This window comes from Stigmatopora nigra, chromosome 1, assembly GCF_051989575.1.
Source record: "Stigmatopora nigra isolate UIUO_SnigA chromosome 1, RoL_Snig_1.1, whole genome shotgun sequence".
NCBI lineage: Eukaryota > Metazoa > Chordata > Actinopteri > Syngnathiformes > Syngnathidae > Stigmatopora > Stigmatopora nigra.
This window is the reverse complement of record NC_135508.1, coordinates 7,309,180-7,330,631: the sequence shown is the minus strand read 5'-3', so window position 1 is coordinate 7,330,631 and position 21,452 is coordinate 7,309,180. Positions and strand designations below refer to the sequence as shown.

At 37.6% G+C, this 21,452-nt stretch overlaps 1 protein-coding gene across 2 annotated transcripts; it reads left to right on the top strand.

Moving 5' to 3' along the window:
- The first annotated feature begins 12,917 nt into the window (after nt 1-12,917).
- pnpla4 (patatin-like phospholipase domain containing 4) lies at nt 12,918-18,841 on the top strand. Of its 2 annotated transcripts, XM_077719720.1 has the most exons (8): nt 12,918-13,144; nt 13,222-13,403; nt 14,200-14,294; nt 14,382-14,517; nt 14,681-14,746; nt 14,812-14,967; nt 16,815-16,988; nt 18,180-18,841. In XM_077719720.1, exons 2-7 carry the CDS (start codon nt 13,224-13,226, stop codon nt 16,944-16,946), a joined length of 765 nt encoding a protein of 254 aa, XP_077575846.1. In that variant the 5' UTR covers nt 12,918-13,144; nt 13,222-13,223; the 3' UTR covers nt 16,947-16,988; nt 18,180-18,841. The 2 variants fall into 2 exon arrangements, with proteins under 2 accessions (XP_077575846.1, XP_077575838.1); XM_077719712.1 differs by lacking the exon at nt 18,180-18,841 and having other exon boundaries at nt 16,815-18,035.
- Nucleotides 18,842-21,452: the final 2,611 nt, after the last annotated feature.

Sequence of the window (21,452 nt, the reverse complement as noted above, 5' to 3'; positions counted from 1 at the left end):
AAAAATACAATTATTGTTTTAAAAGGGGAAAAATCCGTAAATTTAATATACATCTATACTTTTCATTTTAATTTGATCCTAAAAGACAAAGTCAACACTCATGATTTACTTTCCCGAGCTACACAAAATGATGCGGCGGGCCAGATTTGGCCCCCGGGCCGCCACTTTGACACCTCAGGTGTACACAATTTGAAATGATCGAAAGACTGTATACAATATGGGAAAATGTATACATTGACAGGTATGTGACTGTTGCTGATACTCTGACAATCAAAAAGTAGTACGCCTATGTTTTTAAGCCTGTGTTTAATGGACTTTGAAATCTGCTGTTGCATGTATCAGTCAACATGAACTCGAACTGAATGGAAATTAAGTAGATTTATGTTTTGTAAGTTTTAAATTTCATACTTGACTCTACAAAGAAAAGAAAATTGTGCTTTTTTTAACACAAAAATTTAGAAAGCTTGATTATCTTTGGACTGAAAAGTCAATTAGAGTTGGAAAATTCACCAGAGTGGGATGAGCCTCGGTCTTATTCATAATACCACTGCCATATGTCCATTGATATCAATACCCAGAGAGGGTAGTAAAAGTTACATGTTAATCAATGTATGACTTAATCTTACAATTCAAGACAATAGGTATGACCATTTGAGTTCTGTCTTTGTTTACAGGTGTAGTAGTACACTTTACTTTCCTTTCTGGCTGAAGCAGGCTGCCGCATCGTGATCTGTATGCTGTGCACACGTTCTACCTCCACCCTTCCTGCTCTCCTCAAAAGAGCTCTGCATTACAGACACAGCAACTAATCACAAGCATTTCTCAGAGCGATATAGAAAATTATCCTCAAAATGATTGAGGCTGTGATTTAGTAGTAATTAGACGGTAATGATGAATTTGTTATATTGCGGGATGTATGATTACATCTAGAGCGAATTTGTAGACAGCACAAATGAGAATGATCCTCATGAAGATGAAAAAGATGGTGAGGATTTTATACTAATGTACTCATCTTCTCATTAAGTATAGCTTCCTGTCAGTCCATGGGGTTCGCCATGTTTTTTAGACAGAGGGAGGCGATGAGAACATTGAGCTGAAGGGCTTTGTGGAGTAGCTCAATCCCACAGACATTTGTGGTAATTATAGTTCTCCTTCAGCAACATCTCTATTTTCAATTTCAATTTTGAAGGAGTTTCGGGGTAAAAATAACCAAAATTGAAATGATTTATTATGTGGAGGGATGCGTATGAAGATGTTCAATATATTTAAGATGAATTCTTTTTTTTACATTGTCGGAATACGACAATGTAATTGCAATGCAACAATAAGAAATGCCATCAATTAAAAGTTATATTTAATGTTGAGTGAAGAAAGGTTTACAGCAGGGGTCGGGCACCTTTTTGACAGAGAGAGCCATAAACAATTCATATTTTATAATGTTATTTCTTGAGAGCCATTGTTAGAATTGAAAAGTAAAAATATATGAAAATGTGTGATTTTTTTTGGTAATTTCACCACTTTTAAAGTACAAAAAGTCTCCGAATTATTTTGACAACATTGTTATGCTGTTGCTAATCAATCAGTATCAATGAGACTATGCATGCGGAAGAGTAATGAAAAACTAAATTATGATTAAATATGATTAAAGGGGTGCTAGAGGTAGGTTAACATCAGTGTTGCTACTATTGGTGCGTTCGGGACTCAGTTCTCTCACCAGTGATTTGTATATTTTACCTCTCAAGTTAGTTGAGAGCCATCTGCACCCATGGAAAGAGCCATATATGGCTCCCGAGCCATAGGTTCCCTACCCCTTGTTTACAGGATGTATTTGACACTGAATCACAAAACAAAAAGGGGACAAGGGAGAAGAGGAGCTGCAGAAAAGGAAGTCAAAATCTGGCTGTTTGGGGCTGAGGTACGAAAATACATTTTGCTGCATAAAATGTGGTTCACCCAAATAAAAAAGTTGATATAAATAAGTCGAGTAGAGATTTAACCATTTCCACAATGCTAGGTTATTTATGATTTCTACAGATAAAGTTGGGCAATCCCAAGTAAGGCAGTCCGAATACAGAAAGCATGTTTGGGTAAGTAACAAATTTAAATCAAATTTAATTAATAATGACTTCTAATAATCATTTTTTTACCCTATTCAGGACTCTTGGTGCATCATTTGTATGTTTAATTAATAACTCTAGATGTCTGCAACAAAAATCAATTAGGATGAATTATTTCATGTATTTTTTGAAAGAAACACAGAATGATTGTTGCAAAGAATAAGCTCACACCAAAATAATTCAATTCTTTGCGGTTTTTGTGTCGGGAACAAAAGAGCTCACATTTTCTCCGTCATTAACAGTCTGTCACACATTGGGAGTATTCTTCACCGCTTGATATAGTTCTTGATTTATATGACTGTCCCTGACGCTATGTGGAATGACCCCCGCTTAGACCATTACAATATTAATGTCTTCACATTATTTACTTCAAATTATACTCCTTATCTGTTGCCTTCAAATGATCTTATTTATTGTTATTGTTGTATCCTTCCAAAAAGAATGTATTTGAAGTTGTGGCCAAGGTGTGGAGAAATGTTTTCATCTGATCTAATATGCATAGACGTAGTGAAAAAAGTGTTTTGTTAACGATTGTGTACAGTTGTGCGTGACCGGACGTTTGGTCGCCGGTCTTTTAGTTGCCGGTCTTTTGATCGCCGGTCTTTTGGTCGCCGGTCTTTTGGTCGCCGATCTTTTGGTCGCCGGTCTTTTGGTCGCCGGTCTTTTGGTCGCCGGTCTTTTGGTCGCTGGTCTTTTGGTCGCCGGTCAAATGGTGTCAGAGAGTTTACTGTTGTAGCCAGCTCTCAGAATTATATTCATGGGAGAGAGTTTAATATCTAAGAGAGAGTTTAATATCTAAGTACTGTTTAATATCTAAGTACATTTGACCGGCGACCAAAAGACCTGCGACCAAAAGACCGGCGACCAAAAGACCGGCGACCAAAAGACCGGCGACCAAAAGACCGGCGACCAAAAGACCGTCGACCAAAAGACCGGCGACCAAAAGACCGGCGACCAAACAGTTTTGGATTCCATCATTTTCGCTTTTGAGATTTAAATCTAATCAGAGGCAGGTTTATATTATAAATACTGTGTGAGATTGTTACAGGCGCCATGGAGTGAGAACAAACTGCTCGTAGAGTCATATTGATGTGTAGTCAGAGCATAAACTCTATCAGAAAACAAAGTGCCCTAGAAATAAATTTCAACTGAATTGAGAAACATTCATTCATTTTGATACTCCTGGTCAGGTCCACTCGACAAAATGATATTCTACGCTGGACGAAAAAGAGTGAGATAGGGGGAGAGTGCTTTTAAGTGTAGTTTGGCAGGGAGTTAGTGATGTAGGCGGGCAGGCAGGAAGTTATAATAGTTAGGTACTGGTCAATCCCTTGACAAGGATGTGCAGGTGAGTGTACCTCCTGCCAGCGTGTGAATGGAGCCAGAAGAAGGTGGACAAATCAAATAGGGTGTCCTTGAAAAAAATCAATACTGATACCCTGCTTGTGTTTTGTTTCCTTAATAGGAGCATCACTGATCTGCCTGGTAATCCAGGTCTTGTTATTCGGACTGTGGCATGCAATTCTAACCAAGAACAATGTTTCAAGAGTAGCTCAGATTATCGCTAGCTGTATATTACAGTCTCCGAAGGAGTCTTTCAGAGCTTCTTCTGCCTCAGGGCAAGAAGAAGAAAAAAGATGGTTGTGGATTGGCTCGATTTCCCTTAGTTTGCACTGTGGCTAATAAGCCTGTAGCTCACTATTTCGACTAGAGAAAACCTACCAAAGCACCCACAGCACCCCTCGAGGACCGGTTTTGCCCATCCTTGGTTTATATACTACAGCAAGGGTGTCAGACTCGGGTTAGTTCCTGGGCCGTGTTAACGTCAACTAGATTTCATGGGCTGGACCATTTTAGATATAATATTAAGATTTTTTTTTAATTGGATTTAAAGAACTGGATTAAAAACCCTGACTATTCCATTTTTATAGATCTAAAACAATGTTAATTTTAGCTTTGGTTAATATTTTTTAGATTTTACAAAATGTTTTTTGAACTAAAAACACAGAAAAAAATGAATGCAAAAATTACAATTATTGATTTAAAAGGGGGAAAATCAGGAAATTTTGTAAAAAAGCAAAAAGTCACTGTGTAGTTAGTCACAAAACATCAGAGCACTGTTTACATTATGTGGTGATCATCAAATTTATTTCATCTTAATCCAGTATCCTAAGTATAAAATTACTGGATTAGATACTGAGGATTTGTTTTAATATAACTATCTTTCCTAATTTCAAACTGGTATAAGATTCCTGAGCCAAGAATATATCAAGATTTATATAGCTCAGCATAGAATGGTGACCTTGAAACAGATTCAGTAATATTTTGCTTTAAGTTTTAATTGTTGAGAAAACAGGCATTTAAAACAATGTATTAGTTCAGTCCTAAAATTGTAAAAGCTCCAGTGGACAACAACAAATAGTCTTGGCAAGGATGATTTATGTCCCTGAATTGATCTCGTGTCATTGTGTGTGCAAACAGCACAAATGACTATACAAGTCACACTTTACCACATCAGTTTGCTACAAATCCCTCTTTTACCTTTGCACTTTACTCTACATGACAGCTTCTTCCTGCTAATGGGGACCTTAGAGAGAAGAACACCCTCAAAAAGAAAGTTTGGCTTCAGAGGCAGCACGAACACTTCCTCAATCATGAATAATGGAGCAAATTGTTCAATAATCCCCATGCAATGAGTAGCTCCATCAGCCTGGAAGAAAAGGAGGAAAATGGGACTTATCTGGCTTCCAACAATAAATACTGTCCAGTCATTGTAGCATATTGGTAACAAATATAAATAGTCCATATCACCGAGAAATGTGGATTTAAAATGTCGTATCAGACAAAAAAAAGTGTTACAATCTGCCAATATCATTCGATCTTTACCTTTATATTACGGTATTTTGCCGTTTAATATACCCGGGTATATTAAATGATTTTTACTTTTTTGAGCGTCCTGTTTGTGCGCCATTTAATATACCCCTGCCGTTTAATATACCCGGGTATAGTAAACTCAGCTCAGCTTTTTTGGCAAGATTTGTACGGTGTTCATGGGGGCATAATTATCGATACTTAAGTTCATTAAAATTTCAAGTCAGACTTTATTCAGCAGTAAGTAGTTTTAACCTAAGCAATAGTAGTTTTAGTCTGCAATAGTTTGATGCACTCCATCACGGCATAAAGAGTGCATAGTGGACTGTACCTTGTGCGCCATTTAATATACCCCTGCCGTTTAATATACCCGTTTATATCAAAAGGGGGGTATTTTAAACGGCAAAATACGGTACCTATTTTGCATGATTTTTTCAATGAAAAATATTCTCAATCATAGAAAAACTAGGAAAAGGCAAGGAAACAACAAACAATTATATTGACGAATCAACAAGGAGCATCCATCGGGACTGGAAACGAGTGGCTTGTGAAAGCTGATTGGTCACAAAAGTAAAGGTCTAATGAGGACAGACACGATTAAAACCAAATTAAACAAGACAGGAACTAAAATGATGAGAGTTGCAAGTGTACAAAGTGATATTTCAAGTCCCCAAATGATTGCTGACACAAGTTGAGAGGCTATCAATGTTGGTCTGTCAATCTTATAAGCCAATAAGATAAGTGAATGGAAAGGCTTTGGTCGAAGAAATGCAGCAGTAGTTTTACTGAAACATTTCATCCCAAACCATCTCAATATACATCATCATCAATCCTGACCCGAATGTTTAGGCAGTGTGAACACATTTAGCTACAAATTGGGAAGATTATTGAGGAAAAAGAGGGCCTTTCATATAAATCTAGAGTACACATTAAATGCTTATCCGTTACACTGCCTCAGGTAAATGATTGTTTTAGACTGGCTGATGGGAATAAAACATCTATTGTAGAGTAAGATTTCGTTGAAGTACTGTTGAATATCAAGCAGGTGGATAAACGGCAGCAGCAGACCGACTGCGACTCTGTATGCCAGCTAACGGTACTGCTGCTCCCTCAACTCCATATATGGAAATTCCCTTGAGCATTTATTGGATGAATCTTAAGGTCCATGTACTTGTATAATGTTTGTTTACACTAATTATGCGATTCAGTGTGTTTGTGTGAGTGTACTGAATTATCTTTGTAGAGAGAGGAAAAAGGTAGGAATGAGTTTTGAAGATTTTTTTTATAACCTCGACATCCATCTATAGTCAAAGTTCTGATAACCTGGGTGTTTTTTTTTTTTTCTTTTCGGGAAGACATATTTGGCATACTGTGAAGAAAAAAAATACATAATTGTAGTGATACAGAAAAAAAGTGGGCAGTAAAAAGTATCTACCGTATTTTCACGACTATAAGGCGCACTTAAAAGTCTTAAATTTTCTCCAAAATAGACAGTGCGCCTTATAATCCAGTGCGCCTTATATATGGAAAAAACTGAAAACCAAAAACGAAAAACCACCACTGTCGGATGTTAAAAAACACAATCGCCTGAACTGAAACAAGACTGTTAAATATGCAGATGCCATCTTATTTTACAAAATCTTCCATCATATGGCTCCTCCCCCACTGCAAGATTGTATACAAAAAAAATCCAAAACATCAACAATGGCTGGCTCCAGAGGTGACTGTGTAGTGAGTGCCTCATACCTGGAAGTCAACAGCAATTACTGTATCTTCACGACTTAAAAGTCTTAAATTTTCTCCAAAATAGACAGTGCGCCTTATAATCCGGTGTGCCTTATAGTCGTGAAAATACGGTACCCTGAAAAAAGGTGTTTTTTCAGGTAACAAATTGACAATAGAGAGACACTTTGGCACTATTGCCTTTGAGCCTCACATTTAATCACCTGTTCCATTCTATATTACAAACATGCTGCATGTTTGACAATTTCCATTTCTATCAGATTCCACTCTTTTATCGTTATCTTAAACATAAACATAGGGAGAAACTATTTGACTGTCACCTTTGAGTCCAAATTCTAATCATGTTTCCCATTTCATTTTTTTATTTCAAACATATCTTACAAGCTAGATAATTATCTACTTCTGCTTTCTTGAGTTATCTTGAACAGAAACATATGGACAGATATACAGACATACATAAGATAAGGCCTAACCTTCATATCCGAACGTTACACCAACTGGCAGATGGAATAAAGAGAATAGAACAGAACATCCCATATCGTTTATCATAAAATCGGAAAAGAATTTCTATCTAAAATGTCAACCCTCACTGAATCTTTCCACATCAATATTAGGGGGACAGCATTGTATGACAAAGGCATCTTGGATCTTTTCGGCTTTCCCAATTGCCATCAACCAGTTTTACAGATAATTCTTTGCCTGTTTCTGCTTGCCTTCAATTGGACAACAGCGAGTATCTACTTTCACACTAGATTGAATACCAGGAGCAATCGACTCCAAAATTTTAAAAAAGTATAGCAGGTGCTGATCAGAGCAACGCTTTCCTGAAAGCTTAAGACCGATGATCAATGTTCCCTCTAAGCTGTGCGTGTGTGAAATTGCGCACTACTCTCGTCTTCTCTGCGCAGCAGCAATCATATGGCGCGCAGTAAATAAAATCCAATTATTATTATTTTTTTACCCCTTTCCCCATGATGGCGCCGTTTACGCGGCAGCCAATGGCAGTAGCTTTGTCCACTCTTATGTTTTTCTTGTTTTACAGCATTTTTTACATGAAAAGTTAGAGGGAACATTGACATGCACCTCCTTTATGGCAGATGTGATACAAGTGTGCCCATAGCAAGCAATGATGATGTCGCTCACACTGGTACTCAGTGCGCTCAGGGAGGTTGTCTTTCTGCCCAGACCAACGAAAAATTAAAGGGAACATTGCCGATAATTAAACATAAAAGATGAGAAGACCACACCACACAAGTTTGAGAGTTCTAAATAGATAGCCGTCTAAAAATCACCATAAGCTCTTTCCTCTAAAAGATTTAGAAAGAAAGGAAAAAATGCTATCCCACTCCAACAATTTTGTTGTGTCAGACATTGGCAGAGAACCTTACGTAAATTGTCGAGGATGCCCAATTTTCTCTAGATAATGATAGGGGATGGTATTTATCTCCTATTGTGCGTTTGCTAAATTGAGTGAAAGCTATGCGACATGCTCTAGTGAATTACCTTAAACTAAATAGAGATTACCCAGAGCTGTGTGAGAAAACAAGCATACATAAATGGTTACTGTGACAGTGGGAAGTGATATATTCTCCACGTGGCATCTGCATTTCATTAAGCTGCCGAAGCAGTATTTTGTGTTACTGTACTCTGTGTAACGTTGCTTTTAAGAAGACTCTTAATGAATGCTGCAGCTAATTATTCATGCCTCCCAGCTCAGCATTTTTGGGTCGCATGAGATCAATAGAATTACTAGAACATCTTACTCTGACCAGGGGCCCAAACAAGACACTGAAGTGGTTCACATGCCTACGGTTGTGTCTCGTGCTATTCATCAGTTTTTACTTGCAGTACTCCACATGGGGCTTGCGTCGTGCTTTCAAGCTGTGGATGAATTTGGAAATTAAACCCTGAGCGTGCCAGCAAAGACATCTGTTTACAACCTTATGTGTGTTGTTCGCATTTGTAAGGGACCTGACTTTTGTTTCTTTAGGAACTTTCACTTCTGCATGCAGCTTTAAAACAGAAACAATTGCATGCAGAAGACACAGTACCGTATTTTCACGACTATAAGGCGCACCCTCAATGAATGACATTTTTTCCATATATAAGGCGCACTGTATTATCAGGCGCACTGTATTATAAGGCGCACTGTATTATCAGGCGGACTGTATTATCAGGCGCACTGTATTATAAGGCGCACTGTATTATAAGGCGCACTGTCTATTTTGGAGAAAATTTAAGACTTAAGTGCGCCTTATAGTTGCGAAAATACGGTAATTGCTGTTGATTTCCAGGTATGAAGCACTCACTACACAGTCACCTCTAGAGCCAGCCATTGTTGATGTTTTGGATTTTTTTGTATAAAATCTTGCAGTGGGGGAGGAGCTATATGATGGAAGATTTTGTAAACTAAGATGGCATCTGCATATTTAACAGTATTGTTTCAGTTCAGGCGTTTCTGTTTTTTTTAATATCCGACAGTGGTGGTTTTTCGTTTTTGGTTTTCAGTTTTTTCCATATATAAGGCGCACTGGATTATAAGGCGCACTGTCTATTTTGGGGAAAATTTAAGACTTTTAAGTGCGCCTTATAGTCGTGAAAATACGGTACATTAGTTTTTTTAGGTTGAATGTGGAAATGTAGCCCAGGAAAATTAAGTCTGAAGGACAGAATGTCTATATTGCCTAATTTCTTCAACATCCAAGAACAAGTTCAAAGAATCCTTTTTCGTTATATGCCAAGCAAATGAAAAGCACTATGACGCAAAGTATATCTGCCGCCTTGACTGATTGACAGCATATCCAGTCCCCCCGACAGCGTGTGCCGCCATGACTGATTGATAGCATGTCCAGTTTCCCCATACTGTGCTCTTAGCAACACATTTGATTTTCTGGCAGTTCTGCCTTTGTGTCATACATATGCACGATTTTGTACATGTATTGTGGCGACTTGACATTTATTTATGAACCCATGTTTTATAATCTGGCATATTAACTGTCATGAAAGACAAAGAAAATTCCACAGTGTGAGTTTAGTGCTAGGCTAGTCACCTTGTGTGTGATTGTTCAATTAGATACTACTTGTTTTGACATCTTTTTGAGGTTTTAGAAAAGAGCCTTAAAGGCAAGGGTCGGGAATCTTTTTGATGAAGAGAGCCACAAACAATTCATATTTTTCAATGTTATACCTTGTGAGCCATACTATGAATTTAAAAGTCAAAATACATACATGTAAATGAGTGTCTTTTCAATTTTTTTGTAATTTCACCACTTTTAAAGTGGAAAAAAATGAATATTTTTAAAAAATACTATTATGCTGTTGCTAATCATTGAGAGGATGCATTCCAGAAGAGTCTACTGCAAAAAAATGAAGATTAAAGCAGTTCTAGATGTAATATATCTCGGTTCTGACATCAGTGGTTTCCATATTTTTGCTCACAGGTTACCAAAGAGCCAGATGCACTCATCAAAAGAGCCACATGTGGCTCCCGAGCCATAAGTTCCATAACCCCACTTTAGGGACTATTTTAGTAGTACAAAAACAAGACGAAGAAATGTTACAAAGCTAAAGAGAAGAAAGATTAAGCAGTCTATACTTCTTCAAATTCAAAGAATGGTGTTTTAACTTTTTTTTTAAACAAATATAAATATTTAATCAACATAAAAAATACAGAATGAGTCCAGTGTTTGACAACTGGCAATTATTTTTGAGTGCTTTTTTATATGTTGAAAAAGAATCTATCCCAATTGAATACAAAGCCTCAAATTCAATTGCTTCCAGAATGATCTTGTGGGCTATTGAGAAAAAAATCCACACTAAAATAATGATAGCTACAACTTGTAAATCATTTGAATTGGACACTGGTGTAAGAGGTATAATTTTATTTCTAAGTGTCCACAGATCTGCTCTTTCCTAAAAATGAATGAATAAATAAAAATAAAAAATGGATTGTAATGAAACGTGGACAGTAAATCAATATGACTGAACAATGAATAAAGCTGACTACAGAGTCAACAGTGCAAATGACTGTTTCACATTGCTTTTTTTCTCTCAAGTAGCACGATTGTAATGCACTAGGACAGCAAAAAAAAAAACAGAAAATACTGATTTGAGTTGCCTCCTTACTATATCCCAAGGGTGTCAGTCTCGGGTTGGTTCACGGGCCACGTTAATGGGAACTCGATTTCATGTGGGCCAGACCATTTTAGATATAATATTTAGATTTTTTTTAAATAAATGGATTAAAAGAACTGGATTAAAAGCCCTGAATATTCAGTTTTTTATAGATCTAAAACAATATTTATTCTAGCTTTTTAAAAATATATTTATAGATTTTACAAAAGGATTTTTGAACTGAAAACACAGAAAAAAATGGATTAAAAAATTACAATCATTGATTTAAAAGGTGGAAAATCAGGAAATTTAATATACATCTATACTCTTCATTTTAATTTGATCCTAAAACAGAAAGTCGGCACTCATGATTGACTTTCCCGGGCCGCACACAATGATGTGGCGGGCCAGATTTGGCCCACGGGCCGCCACTTTGACACCAGTGCTATATCCCATCCTCAGATTCAGAATGAGGCCACTTGGAAATGCAAATAAAAATCTTATTCAAATCAGTCATCTGTCAATGTGTGTACGTGTACATTGCATCAATATCTAAAAATAATTTTAAAAAATCCCTCTACAATGTGAAAAACGGTGGAATACCGTGAAAAATATTTCCCTAGTATTCCCCACGAAACCAGGAAACGTCAAAAACACGAAGATGGGGAAATACTGAAATGTACTTCAGTGTGACAGTTAACCTTGACTTGCAATGGAAATAATTCCTTTTGAAGAATTCTTTAGCATTTTTCCAAGAGCTGCTGGTTTGCAAGTGAGCCGAGGTCACTGCCACCATATAAAGCACTCTTATCTCTCATTTTTGCTCCCAAGTCACAAGCAGAAAACTGTAGAACGGTTTAATTAATGTGGATTTATAAAAAAAAAGCAACATGGTTGTTAAGAGGCTTTATTCGTTCAGACTGTTTGACCTAGTGATGACTTTGAAAGCTACTAATATATGCTTGCTTATGTGGGAGGAGGTAGCAGTATTTCCACACAAACACAATCCATCCGGTCTCCATATGTGGTTTGAAATAAGTCCCCTATATTACTTTTTGTCACTCAAAACTTTAATTAGAAGCCTGCTTTGGATAATTGTTCTGATATCTGAAATTGGACTTCTTCACTTCTTTTATCAATGAATTCCATTGATGTTATTGGCCGGGGTGTCACACTAGCTCTTTTTCCTTCTTTTCCAGTGAATAACCACTCCTCTTTTTATCTGCAGAGTAATTAAATCACTGTGAGGCACCACAGCAGCAGTTTGACCTCTGTTAAGCTTTTCAGACGACTTCAGAAGCTACATTTATCATTTTGTAAAGATTCAAAAAGTAATTCATTTCTTTGGGAGACAGAGTAACTAGTTCAAAAAATCAGCATGACATTTTTTTTTATGTTTTTAGCCTTAGAAACTAAATGAATTGGAATATGTGATCAAGCAGAGCATGCCCACTTTTTTTGCCTGTTTCAAGTGGCATTAAATTAAAGTCTGATATGATAAATACTGTTCTGTACTGTTTGAGGCCAAGGAATCGGATGGGATAGTGATTCGTTTTCCTGACTTTGGTGCCTGGATCGATTCCCACTCTGTGGCAGTGTCGTTGTGAGCGTGAATGGTCATCTGTCTCTAAGTGTGCCCTACAACCGACTGACAACCAGTCTCGGGTGTAGTCTACTTTTCACCCAAAATCAGTCGGGATTAGCTCCAGCACCCTGCGAGCCTGATTAGCACAAGTTGTGTTGAACATGAAATGAAGTGTTTTATATCTATGTGCTATATGTAATTTTTTTAAAAAAAAATTACTGATTTGTATTTTTTAGGGCTATATAATCAAATTATTTTTGTGGTAAATATCTCCAAAATTATTATTTTTTAAAAGAATGTCAAGAAATGTCTTTTTAAACTAATCCATTCATTCATCAATTTTCAGTACCATATAGAAGCTTAAATTCACATTTTAAACTACTATTCATGTTGTTATGGGTGTGTTTTATACCTACATCCAATGGCACTCAATTTCTCTCGTGCATTATTTTATTTTGAAAATTCTAACCGGAACTTTAACTGTTTCCAGCTGGTTTAAAACACTGTACCACAGTGCTTGCGAGTTTCTCCTTTATGTACCCATATTCTGACATTTTGGAACATATTGTTATTATATATTGACTGTAACTGTCGATCATGTACACAACGACTTCCTTTCTAGAAAAGTAAGATACTTTATAGATGGTACGTAATATTCGCTGTAGTTATGCTCTAATTCGAATTGCTTTCCGACTACTACAACCTACTTGACAAGGTTAGGGATAACCAAACGTTTTAGATGTTGTTACAAATGGATCAAGGTAGCTTCTATGTATTTATTTTGAATTTCAGAGATGACGGTGGTGAATCTGTCCTTTGCTGCCTGTGGGTTTTTGGGGATCTACCACCTGGGAGCTGTTGGGGCTTTTTTCCGTCATGGGCACAAGATGTTAGGCTCCCTCAAGTCCTGTGGGGGCTCCTCAGCTGGAGCCCTCGTTGCTGCTGTCATGATCACGGCTCCTGATAAAGTTGAAGTAAAGCCCCCTTTTTTTGTGCTTCATGATGTTTTTAAACAAACTTTGTTTCTTAATCCGGTGAATTTAATTTGGTTACAAACCAATGGGATATTCAAATGTATTGATTGGCCAAATTGGACCTCTACGGACGTCAATGCCTGTCAAACATGATCATTGATTGATCTGAAATACAACTTTAGGAACAGGTCAAGAAAGAGTGAGATCAGTTTAATAGGAAATAGGTTTATTACCAGACTAGAGGATGGGGAGAGAGCTCGAAAAGATGTGAAGATGCTCATAGGCTGTTGTCAATGCAACTCTCTCTGAATGAACAGTGGGTCAGTCTTTATATAGGAAAACAGGGTACAGTATGGTTTCTATGACAACGACCAAATCCTGGGCAAAGTCTGATTAATCAGTGGCAGGTCTCCATGACAACGACCAAACTTTGGGCAAAGTCAGATGAATCATTGACAAGTCTTCATGGCAATGACCAAACTTTGGACGAAGTCCAATTAATCAGTGTCAATTCTCCATAACAATGACCAAACTCTGGGCAAGTTTATTATGACCACGATGTTTCTATACTTACAAAAACTGAAAAAAATATGAACAAGCAATTGCCAAGCGACATTGTCATTTTATCTTAATGTTATCTTACAATCATGCAATACCAGCTTTCCCAATTAAAATGTTTTTAACTGTTAATAGTTGGGAATGAGTCAAGGGCTACAAGCAAAAAATATATATACACTATTTATTTTATATTAGGCTAAGTTAACAATTGTTTTCTATATATTGCTCTGTCCCCCAGCACTGCAAAAGATTTACATACAATTTTGCTGAGAGTGTGCGGCAACAGAGGTTTGGTGCAGTCACCCCCGGATATAATCTCTTGTCTAAGCTACGGTAAAGCCACAATACTACACACAAGCCAGAAAAAATAGAAATCAAAACATCAGACACTAAATATTCTGTATTTATGCCTCTTTGCAGGGAAGGGATTGAGGAGATTCTGCCTGTTGATGCTCATATTCTGGCATCTGGTCGCCTCCATGTCTCAATGACACACTTCAGAAGTGGCAAGAATCAAATTGAGTGCCAGTTCAACACAAGAGAAGAGCTCATCCAGGTCTATACACTCATGCACGTGATTAGAATAATACATTAAAACAGCAGGATAGATTTTACACAGATGTGCAATAGATATTTTTCTTTGGCTAAATCCTCTTTAATAGGAAGCTGATAAGCACATGGCAATTTCTTTTCTTTGTTTTTGTTGTTGGTCCTTTAAGGCACTCTTGGCCAGCAGTTTTGTGCCAGTCTATGCGGGGCTCAAACCTGTGGAATTTCGTGGACAGGTAGTAAGCATGTAATAATTTTACCGTGTATAACTGTGGTGATACTCCTACAATTTTGTCAGTAGAAATGGATTGATGGAGGCTTCACTGACAGCCTACCAATCATGCCTTCGGGCCGAACCATCACAGTATCGCCATTTTCTGGGCCCCAGGATGTGAGTCCATTGCATACGGGTTATGCATTGAAGACCCAACTCAAGCTGGCCAACATGAATATAATGGTATGTATCTTTTATGTCTAACAAGCATTTAAAAAACACAAATATAGAATAGTCAAGAATGAAGTCATACATTACGAGCTAAAAGTCATAGTGCGAGAAGAATAAAGTCATTTGTAGTAATATGAGTCGTTAAATGGTGTACAGTGTTCCCTCGCTACTTCGCGGCTCAGCCACCGCGGACTCAGAGCTTCGCAGATTTTTTTGGGGGAAAAAAATACATATATTACATTGAAACAACATATTTTACAGTTTTTTTGTTATAACATGAATTTCACTCTCCACCCGTATTCTATATGGTGTACTGTATACAGGGGGTAAATAAATAAATAAAATAAATTTAAAAAATTACTTGCGTTATATAAGAAAAACTGTAACGTAATTTTATAATCATAAAAAGATAAAAGTGGCAATTATGTAACTTGTAATATTACAAGATTCAAGTTGTATTGTTACGGGGAAAAGTTGGTGAACACAAAACTGCTTTTGACAAACAGGCATACAAGTTAACAGGCAAGTTAAAACGTTGGGTTGAACGTTTAATATTAAAATGGTGATCCTTAACCCCTCCTTCTTGACCTAACTTTTGAGTCAGGTCATTCATTGACTGGCAGTTTTTTGTCGGTTTCTTAAGGGAAGAACACATCTACTGAAAACTATGCCAAATTTGGGCTTTTTTTTTTTATCCTGTGAACACGGTCAGCAAAACACAAACTGTCAGAGTTCCCTGAAAGATTATGCTGAACGAATCCCCTGTGGTATCGGCTTCGTTAAGATGTATTCTCCCCAAATCCCTTCTTAAAGCATCCAGGGCCGAGGATCGTGAATTATTAAACCTGTTCAATATTTACGAGTGAAAATCCTTACACAATGTGTGGTCGTCACCGGCAGCATATGGATGACTATGTCAGGAAACGGAATAATTGCCAATCGGGAAACAACCGAAAATTATTGCCTACGTGTCTGTGCTTTCACACCTGTCAATCAACCAAATGTGGGTGGCATTAACATTATCAATCTTGCTTTGATAGGTTGCATTTATCTCTCATCTCCTTTTCTGAACCGCTTTATCTTCATTTTGCTCACGGGGGGTGCTGGAGCCAATCCCAGCTGTCTCCAGGGGACACCCTGAATCGGTGCCCAGCCGATTGTAGGGCACAAGGACAACCATACACACTCACACCCATACCTATGGGCAATTTATAGTGTCCGCCTACCATGCATGTTTTGGGATTATGGGAGAAAACCGGAGTACCCGGAGGAAACCCACGCAACCCCGGGGAGAACATGCAAACTCTGTACAGGTGGACCGACCTGGACTTGAACCCAAGACCCCAGAGCTGTGAGGTCAATGCACTCTTTCCACCGGGCCGCTAGGTTAGATTTAGTTATACATAATTCAACCTGCTTTACACACACAGTCACGTTTTGCTGGTTATTGGCAATTGTTTTGGGGGTCACAATGGCAGTTAATCAATCCACTCCAAAGTATGGTTTTTAAGACAAAGCAATAGCAAACAGAAAATAGCTATCTATGATGCATAGTGTTTTTTTTTTTCTGATTTGTCCAAATGTTAGTAGGATATTCCCTTATGGACTGATTTGACATCAGTATATTGAAATTCCATATGGTTTAAGAGCACTGTTATAATTCCTTCCCTGCTAGCCCTCTCAATCCTTGTGTGAATTGGATCTTTGCATAATTAATATAACCAAAATATGCTTCTTTTGGGCATCAACTAGATTTTTATAAAAATGAAAAAAAAAGTGTTAGCTTGTCTGGAAGGCTTTCACACGCACATGAACACGCACTCCCCATCTCAATTTGCGCTTTAATGTGGTCTCTCTAGTTCTCTATAGAAAACATCAAACGACTGAACCAGGCTTTATTCCCACCACCCACCAATGGGATGGAGTCGCTCTGTCAAGAGGGTTTTGATGACGCCATGAGATTCCTGAAGATGGAGGGTTGGATAAGCTAAAGGGCTTGAAGCTGGAAAAAATACTGTGAACTTTCTCTCAGGGTTAGTGTTTAGTGTTTTCAAACTAATAAAACTGATGGGGATTCTGAATTGGATGTCTAATTTCATCAAGAAATCCCACTGTGCACTTGATTTTGTGGAGACTGTTTTTTTTTTTTTAGATTTTGAGTTTCAATGGCGGTTAGAATATGTATATTTTGGCTATGCATGAATTCTAAACGTACCTGCTGCTCCTTTGAGTCTTAATTAAGACTTGCTAACATTAAGACTTTACTTCTGGGGCCAACTGTTCTGCTGCTGACATATAAAGCCATTGTACTGCAGAATTCACTCCCACTACTAAAGCACTAAAAGGATCCCTTAAAAGGCCCTCAGAATTTCACAATGCAGACTACACACCTGATAAACTTGTTTGTGAGGATTCCAGGATTGTATTTTGCAGTTGCTTTCATTTTTTTTTTTTTTTTTTGTACACAGTTTGTTGTACAGTGGTAACTTGAGATATGAGCTAAATTGTGTTCCGGGACTGAGTTTGTATGTTGATTTACTCGTATCTCAAATCAACGTTTCCCATAGAAATGAACTAAAAACAAATTAATTCGTTCCAACCTACTGAAAAAAAAACAATAAAACAGGATATTAGAATGGAAAATTCTTTTTATTTGTTCAAATTTGCCATATTTTAACAGAGTAGCAAATAAAAACTGCAATGCTCCGCCCAGTGCTCGTAGAGACATTTACACGAGGGAGTTGCACCGAGATGATGTTCTCATAGGCCCCAGCTGTATGCTCATACCTCAAAAATTATCTCGTATCTCAAGGTAAACATTTGCTCAAAATTTTACTCGTATCTCAAATTGCTCGTATACCTGAGCACTTGTATGTCAAGGTATTATTATATTTGCTTGCTTAGACATATGACAAATCAATCAAAAGCCTTTATTGTCATCATACGCAGCTGCGTATAATGAAATTGGTGTAATGAAACAAGTGTTTCAATTTGTTTTATTTTTATTCTTGTCGTGCCACATGTACATGAACGATGCATCTTGAAACTAATATTAAAAATGAACTTACATCTCTCTTTTATCATCCTAGTTTTTTTTATTCATATAAATTTCATTTGCAGAAATTGAAACTCAAGTAAATACTGTAAAGTAGAAACTCACTTATTTGAAACAAGTGGAATGAATGAATACCCCAACAGTTTATCCATGTTTCCCACTTTATCAGATCTCTGAAAGATTTCCTGTAATGAGATTCACAGCCTGCAGCCAAGAGAGTTTGCTCACGCACGAAGCCTCGGGCAGAATAGGATGAAGGTAGGTCAGCACGCATGCAGAAACATTGAACTCTCATGCCCCTTCAGTTTACTGTCAGTAGACAAGACACAGAAATGAAAGACTAAGGGCAAGAATTGGAATAATTCCCCCTAAATGGCTGAAATGCATAGGCTAATGGACATAAGTAGATTTTTAGGATTCTGTATCTAACTTTTTGACATTGAAAACAGTCTCACGCTGAAAAAAACATCCAGATCTAACAATTAGAATGTTTTTATTAATTTGTTAACAGGAGGTAATGCAGCTTTTTGTTGTTGTTTACTATTGGAGTTCCTTTTGTCAGTTGAGTCACGATTATTCTTTCCGTATGTCCTTGCAGCAGAGCTCTGCCCTGTTTGTTTTCCTTCTCGACACGATCGCTTTACTAATCAAAGGGGTAGCTTGCAGCTTTCTGTAGTATACGTAGTACATCTGGATGCCATACTGTTACGTCAGTTTCATCCTTTGAAGTAAATGCAATGTTAGATGTCAATTCAACATGGAGCCTGTGTACTGATGTGAAGGCAATTGGAATCATAAAAAGCTGGCACTTGTATTCATGTTATTGGTTCATGTTCTACTACGGTATTACTTCGCCTGTTTTTTAATTGAATTGAATGCTTTTTATTGTCATTATGGAAATATAATGAGATTTAAAGATTCACCAGGAAGTGCACAAATACAAACAAACAGACACAAATTAACAAATAAGAGCTCAATAATTATCAATAATCAAGAGCTCAGCCCCTCAAAATGATCATTATCCATTATATATTTAAGAAACAAATGTAGCTCATTTTCTATTAAAACTATGGCTTCTAATTCTTGTCCTTTTGGTGATAGATGTATATTTAATGTTTTTTTAAGTTTTTATATTGCTTTATAGAATTGGAAGAATGCAAGCGATATATATAGGGAAAAGTACATTAAAACACTTTTTAAATATTTTTATTAATTGGGATAAAAACAAAACATATATGGAAGGTGAGAGCGACTGATGGGGTGTTTTTTATTTTTATTTTTTGTTCCAGCAAAGTAGTCTTCAGAATTAACAGAGACATAGCAACTTTTCTACACAGTTTTTCTCCTCCATTTAGCGGGGCTGTTTACTTTGCTCCCCTTGGAGCGCATTAGTGAGAGGCGTGCCTTTGCAAAGACTCTCGGGTGAGAAACATTGATGCATTTAAATACTGCCAGCAGTACCACAGCTAGAAACTCCCATTTTTGAAAGAGTAAGTATATACCTAAAGCACTTAGTACTCTGTATTGATACATTTCCTGCAATTTGTTCTCACAGTGATGGTGCAATGGATTATATTAGCCAATTGTTAATCTACTTGGTCAGGTTGTGCTGAGTTGTTTTTTTTATCAATGCAGTTTCAATATACAGATTAGCAATTTTTTTTCATTTTCATTCTTGATCCAATTATGGGATTCTATATATGTGTTTTGCAGGGGAGGGCATAGCAGTTCTGCTATGTTAAAAGGCAATCTGACAGCCACTTTAAAGTGATTGATTTCAGCATGAGCTTCCTTTGCGGGTCATCTTTCTATTTTAGTGCTGGAGAGTTAAGACGCTGCATCCCACAGGTACAAGATCAGCCTTTGGAACACAAATCACAGTAAAGAGGAACAAGTGCCCCAAAGCAATTATTCAAAGATGACTTTTTTTTACGTTTATTTTATTTTTTTGATGTAGGGGTTGGAGGTATTACAATAACTGCTTGTTATGTGGGTGTGTCGTGCAAAAGAGACACAGAAAAAAAGGATAGAATAATTAATGCAGTGACTACTATTACTGTATGTGGATTATTGACACTGTTTTTGAGCAACTTGGCTATTAATTTTTGTTGTTTTTAATTGAGAGTAGATTTGAGTCGGTGCTCGGACGTTTGGTCGCCGGTCTTTTGGTCGCCGGTCTTTTGGTCGCCGGCCTTTTGGTCGCCGGCCTTTTGGTCGCCGGTCTTTTGGTCGCCGGTCTTTTGGTCGCCGGTCTTTTGGTCGCCGGTCTTTTGGTCGCCGGTCTTTTGGTCGCCGGTCTTTTGGTCGCCGGTCTTTTGGTCGCCGGTCTTTTGGTCGCCGGTCTTTTGGTCGCCAGTCTTTTGGTCGCCGGTCTTTTGGTCGCCGGTCTTTTGGTCGCCAGGTCTTTTGGTCGCCGGTCTTTTGGTCACCGGTCAAATGGTGACAGAGAGTTTACTGTTGAAACTAGCTCTCAAAATTAAATTAATTGAGAGAGAGTTTAATATCTAAGAGAGAGAGTTTATTATCTAAGTACTGTTTGATATCTGAGTACATTTGACCAGCGACCAAAAGACCGGCGACCAAACGTGCGGTCACGATTTGAGTAGAATAGAATAGGTCTTCATTGTTGTTTTCTTTGAACAAAAACCACGCAGGCAGTCTTCCCTAGTATTTGGACCCTCTCCAGAGGCTCAGGTTAAAAATGTTCATAAGCACCTGAGAGAGGTGGTCTTCACAGTCCTTTTGTAGTCTTACGAGCCTGTGGATTTCATTTTCTTCAGCTCACTTTTCACCTGATCATCTGTCACAATAAATGTTGAGGATAAGGATAAGGTGGGAAGGATCATCGACCCACTCAAGGTCTCCATTAGCTCTTTTGCAGTTTTTGCTTCTGATCAAAGAAAGATGAGATTCCCATCTTTGGTCCTTGAAAACCCTTAGAAGAATATTTTCCTTTTTGTTGTTGGATAATGGTGAATGTGTTAATCATGTCAATGTTTGTCATATCCCAATAGATCTTCATAACTATTTGTGTTCCTTAAGGACATTGAGACATCTCTGTTATGAGTTTTTTCCTCATTTGCAAGTTTTAGCCACTTTGCATCTATCTCAAGGCACATTTGTATTTGAAAATATCAAGCTTCCCAAATTCTGTTAATCGCAAGAGTATACACTGACCTTTATTGCACCTGTCCAAAGAGTTGGAAGGAGAAACAAACGGTTCAAATTGATTTGTCCTGACGGAAATGGAGTCCTAAGTGACTTGGAAGGACCACTGACAGCATGTATTTTACGCTTCATATTGTAGGACAAGCTGATGCAAGAGAATCAATGGGGCCCAAGAGTTGTGTTGTACAGATTGTGCACTTGTGTGCACATGCAAGCCAATGAAGCATGTTGCAATCATTCCTGAGCTTTGAGTTGGTGTGCATAAAGGACACTG

What these genes read in the sequence shown, in the direction of transcription:
- pnpla4 (XM_077719720.1), top strand. Translation starts at nt 13,224, where the DNA reads ATGACGGTGGTGAATCTGTCCTTTGCTGCCTGTGGGTTTTTGGGGATC. An exon ending in CGGCTCCTGATAAAGTTGAA is followed by an intron (nt 13,404 to 14,199) that starts GTAAAGCCCCCT and finishes TCTGTCCCCCAG; the next exon opens with CACTGCAAAAGATTTACATA. An exon ending in TGGCCAACATGAATATAATG is followed by an intron (nt 14,968 to 16,814) that starts GTATGTATCTTT and finishes TGGTCTCTCTAG; the next exon opens with TTCTCTATAGAAAACATCAA.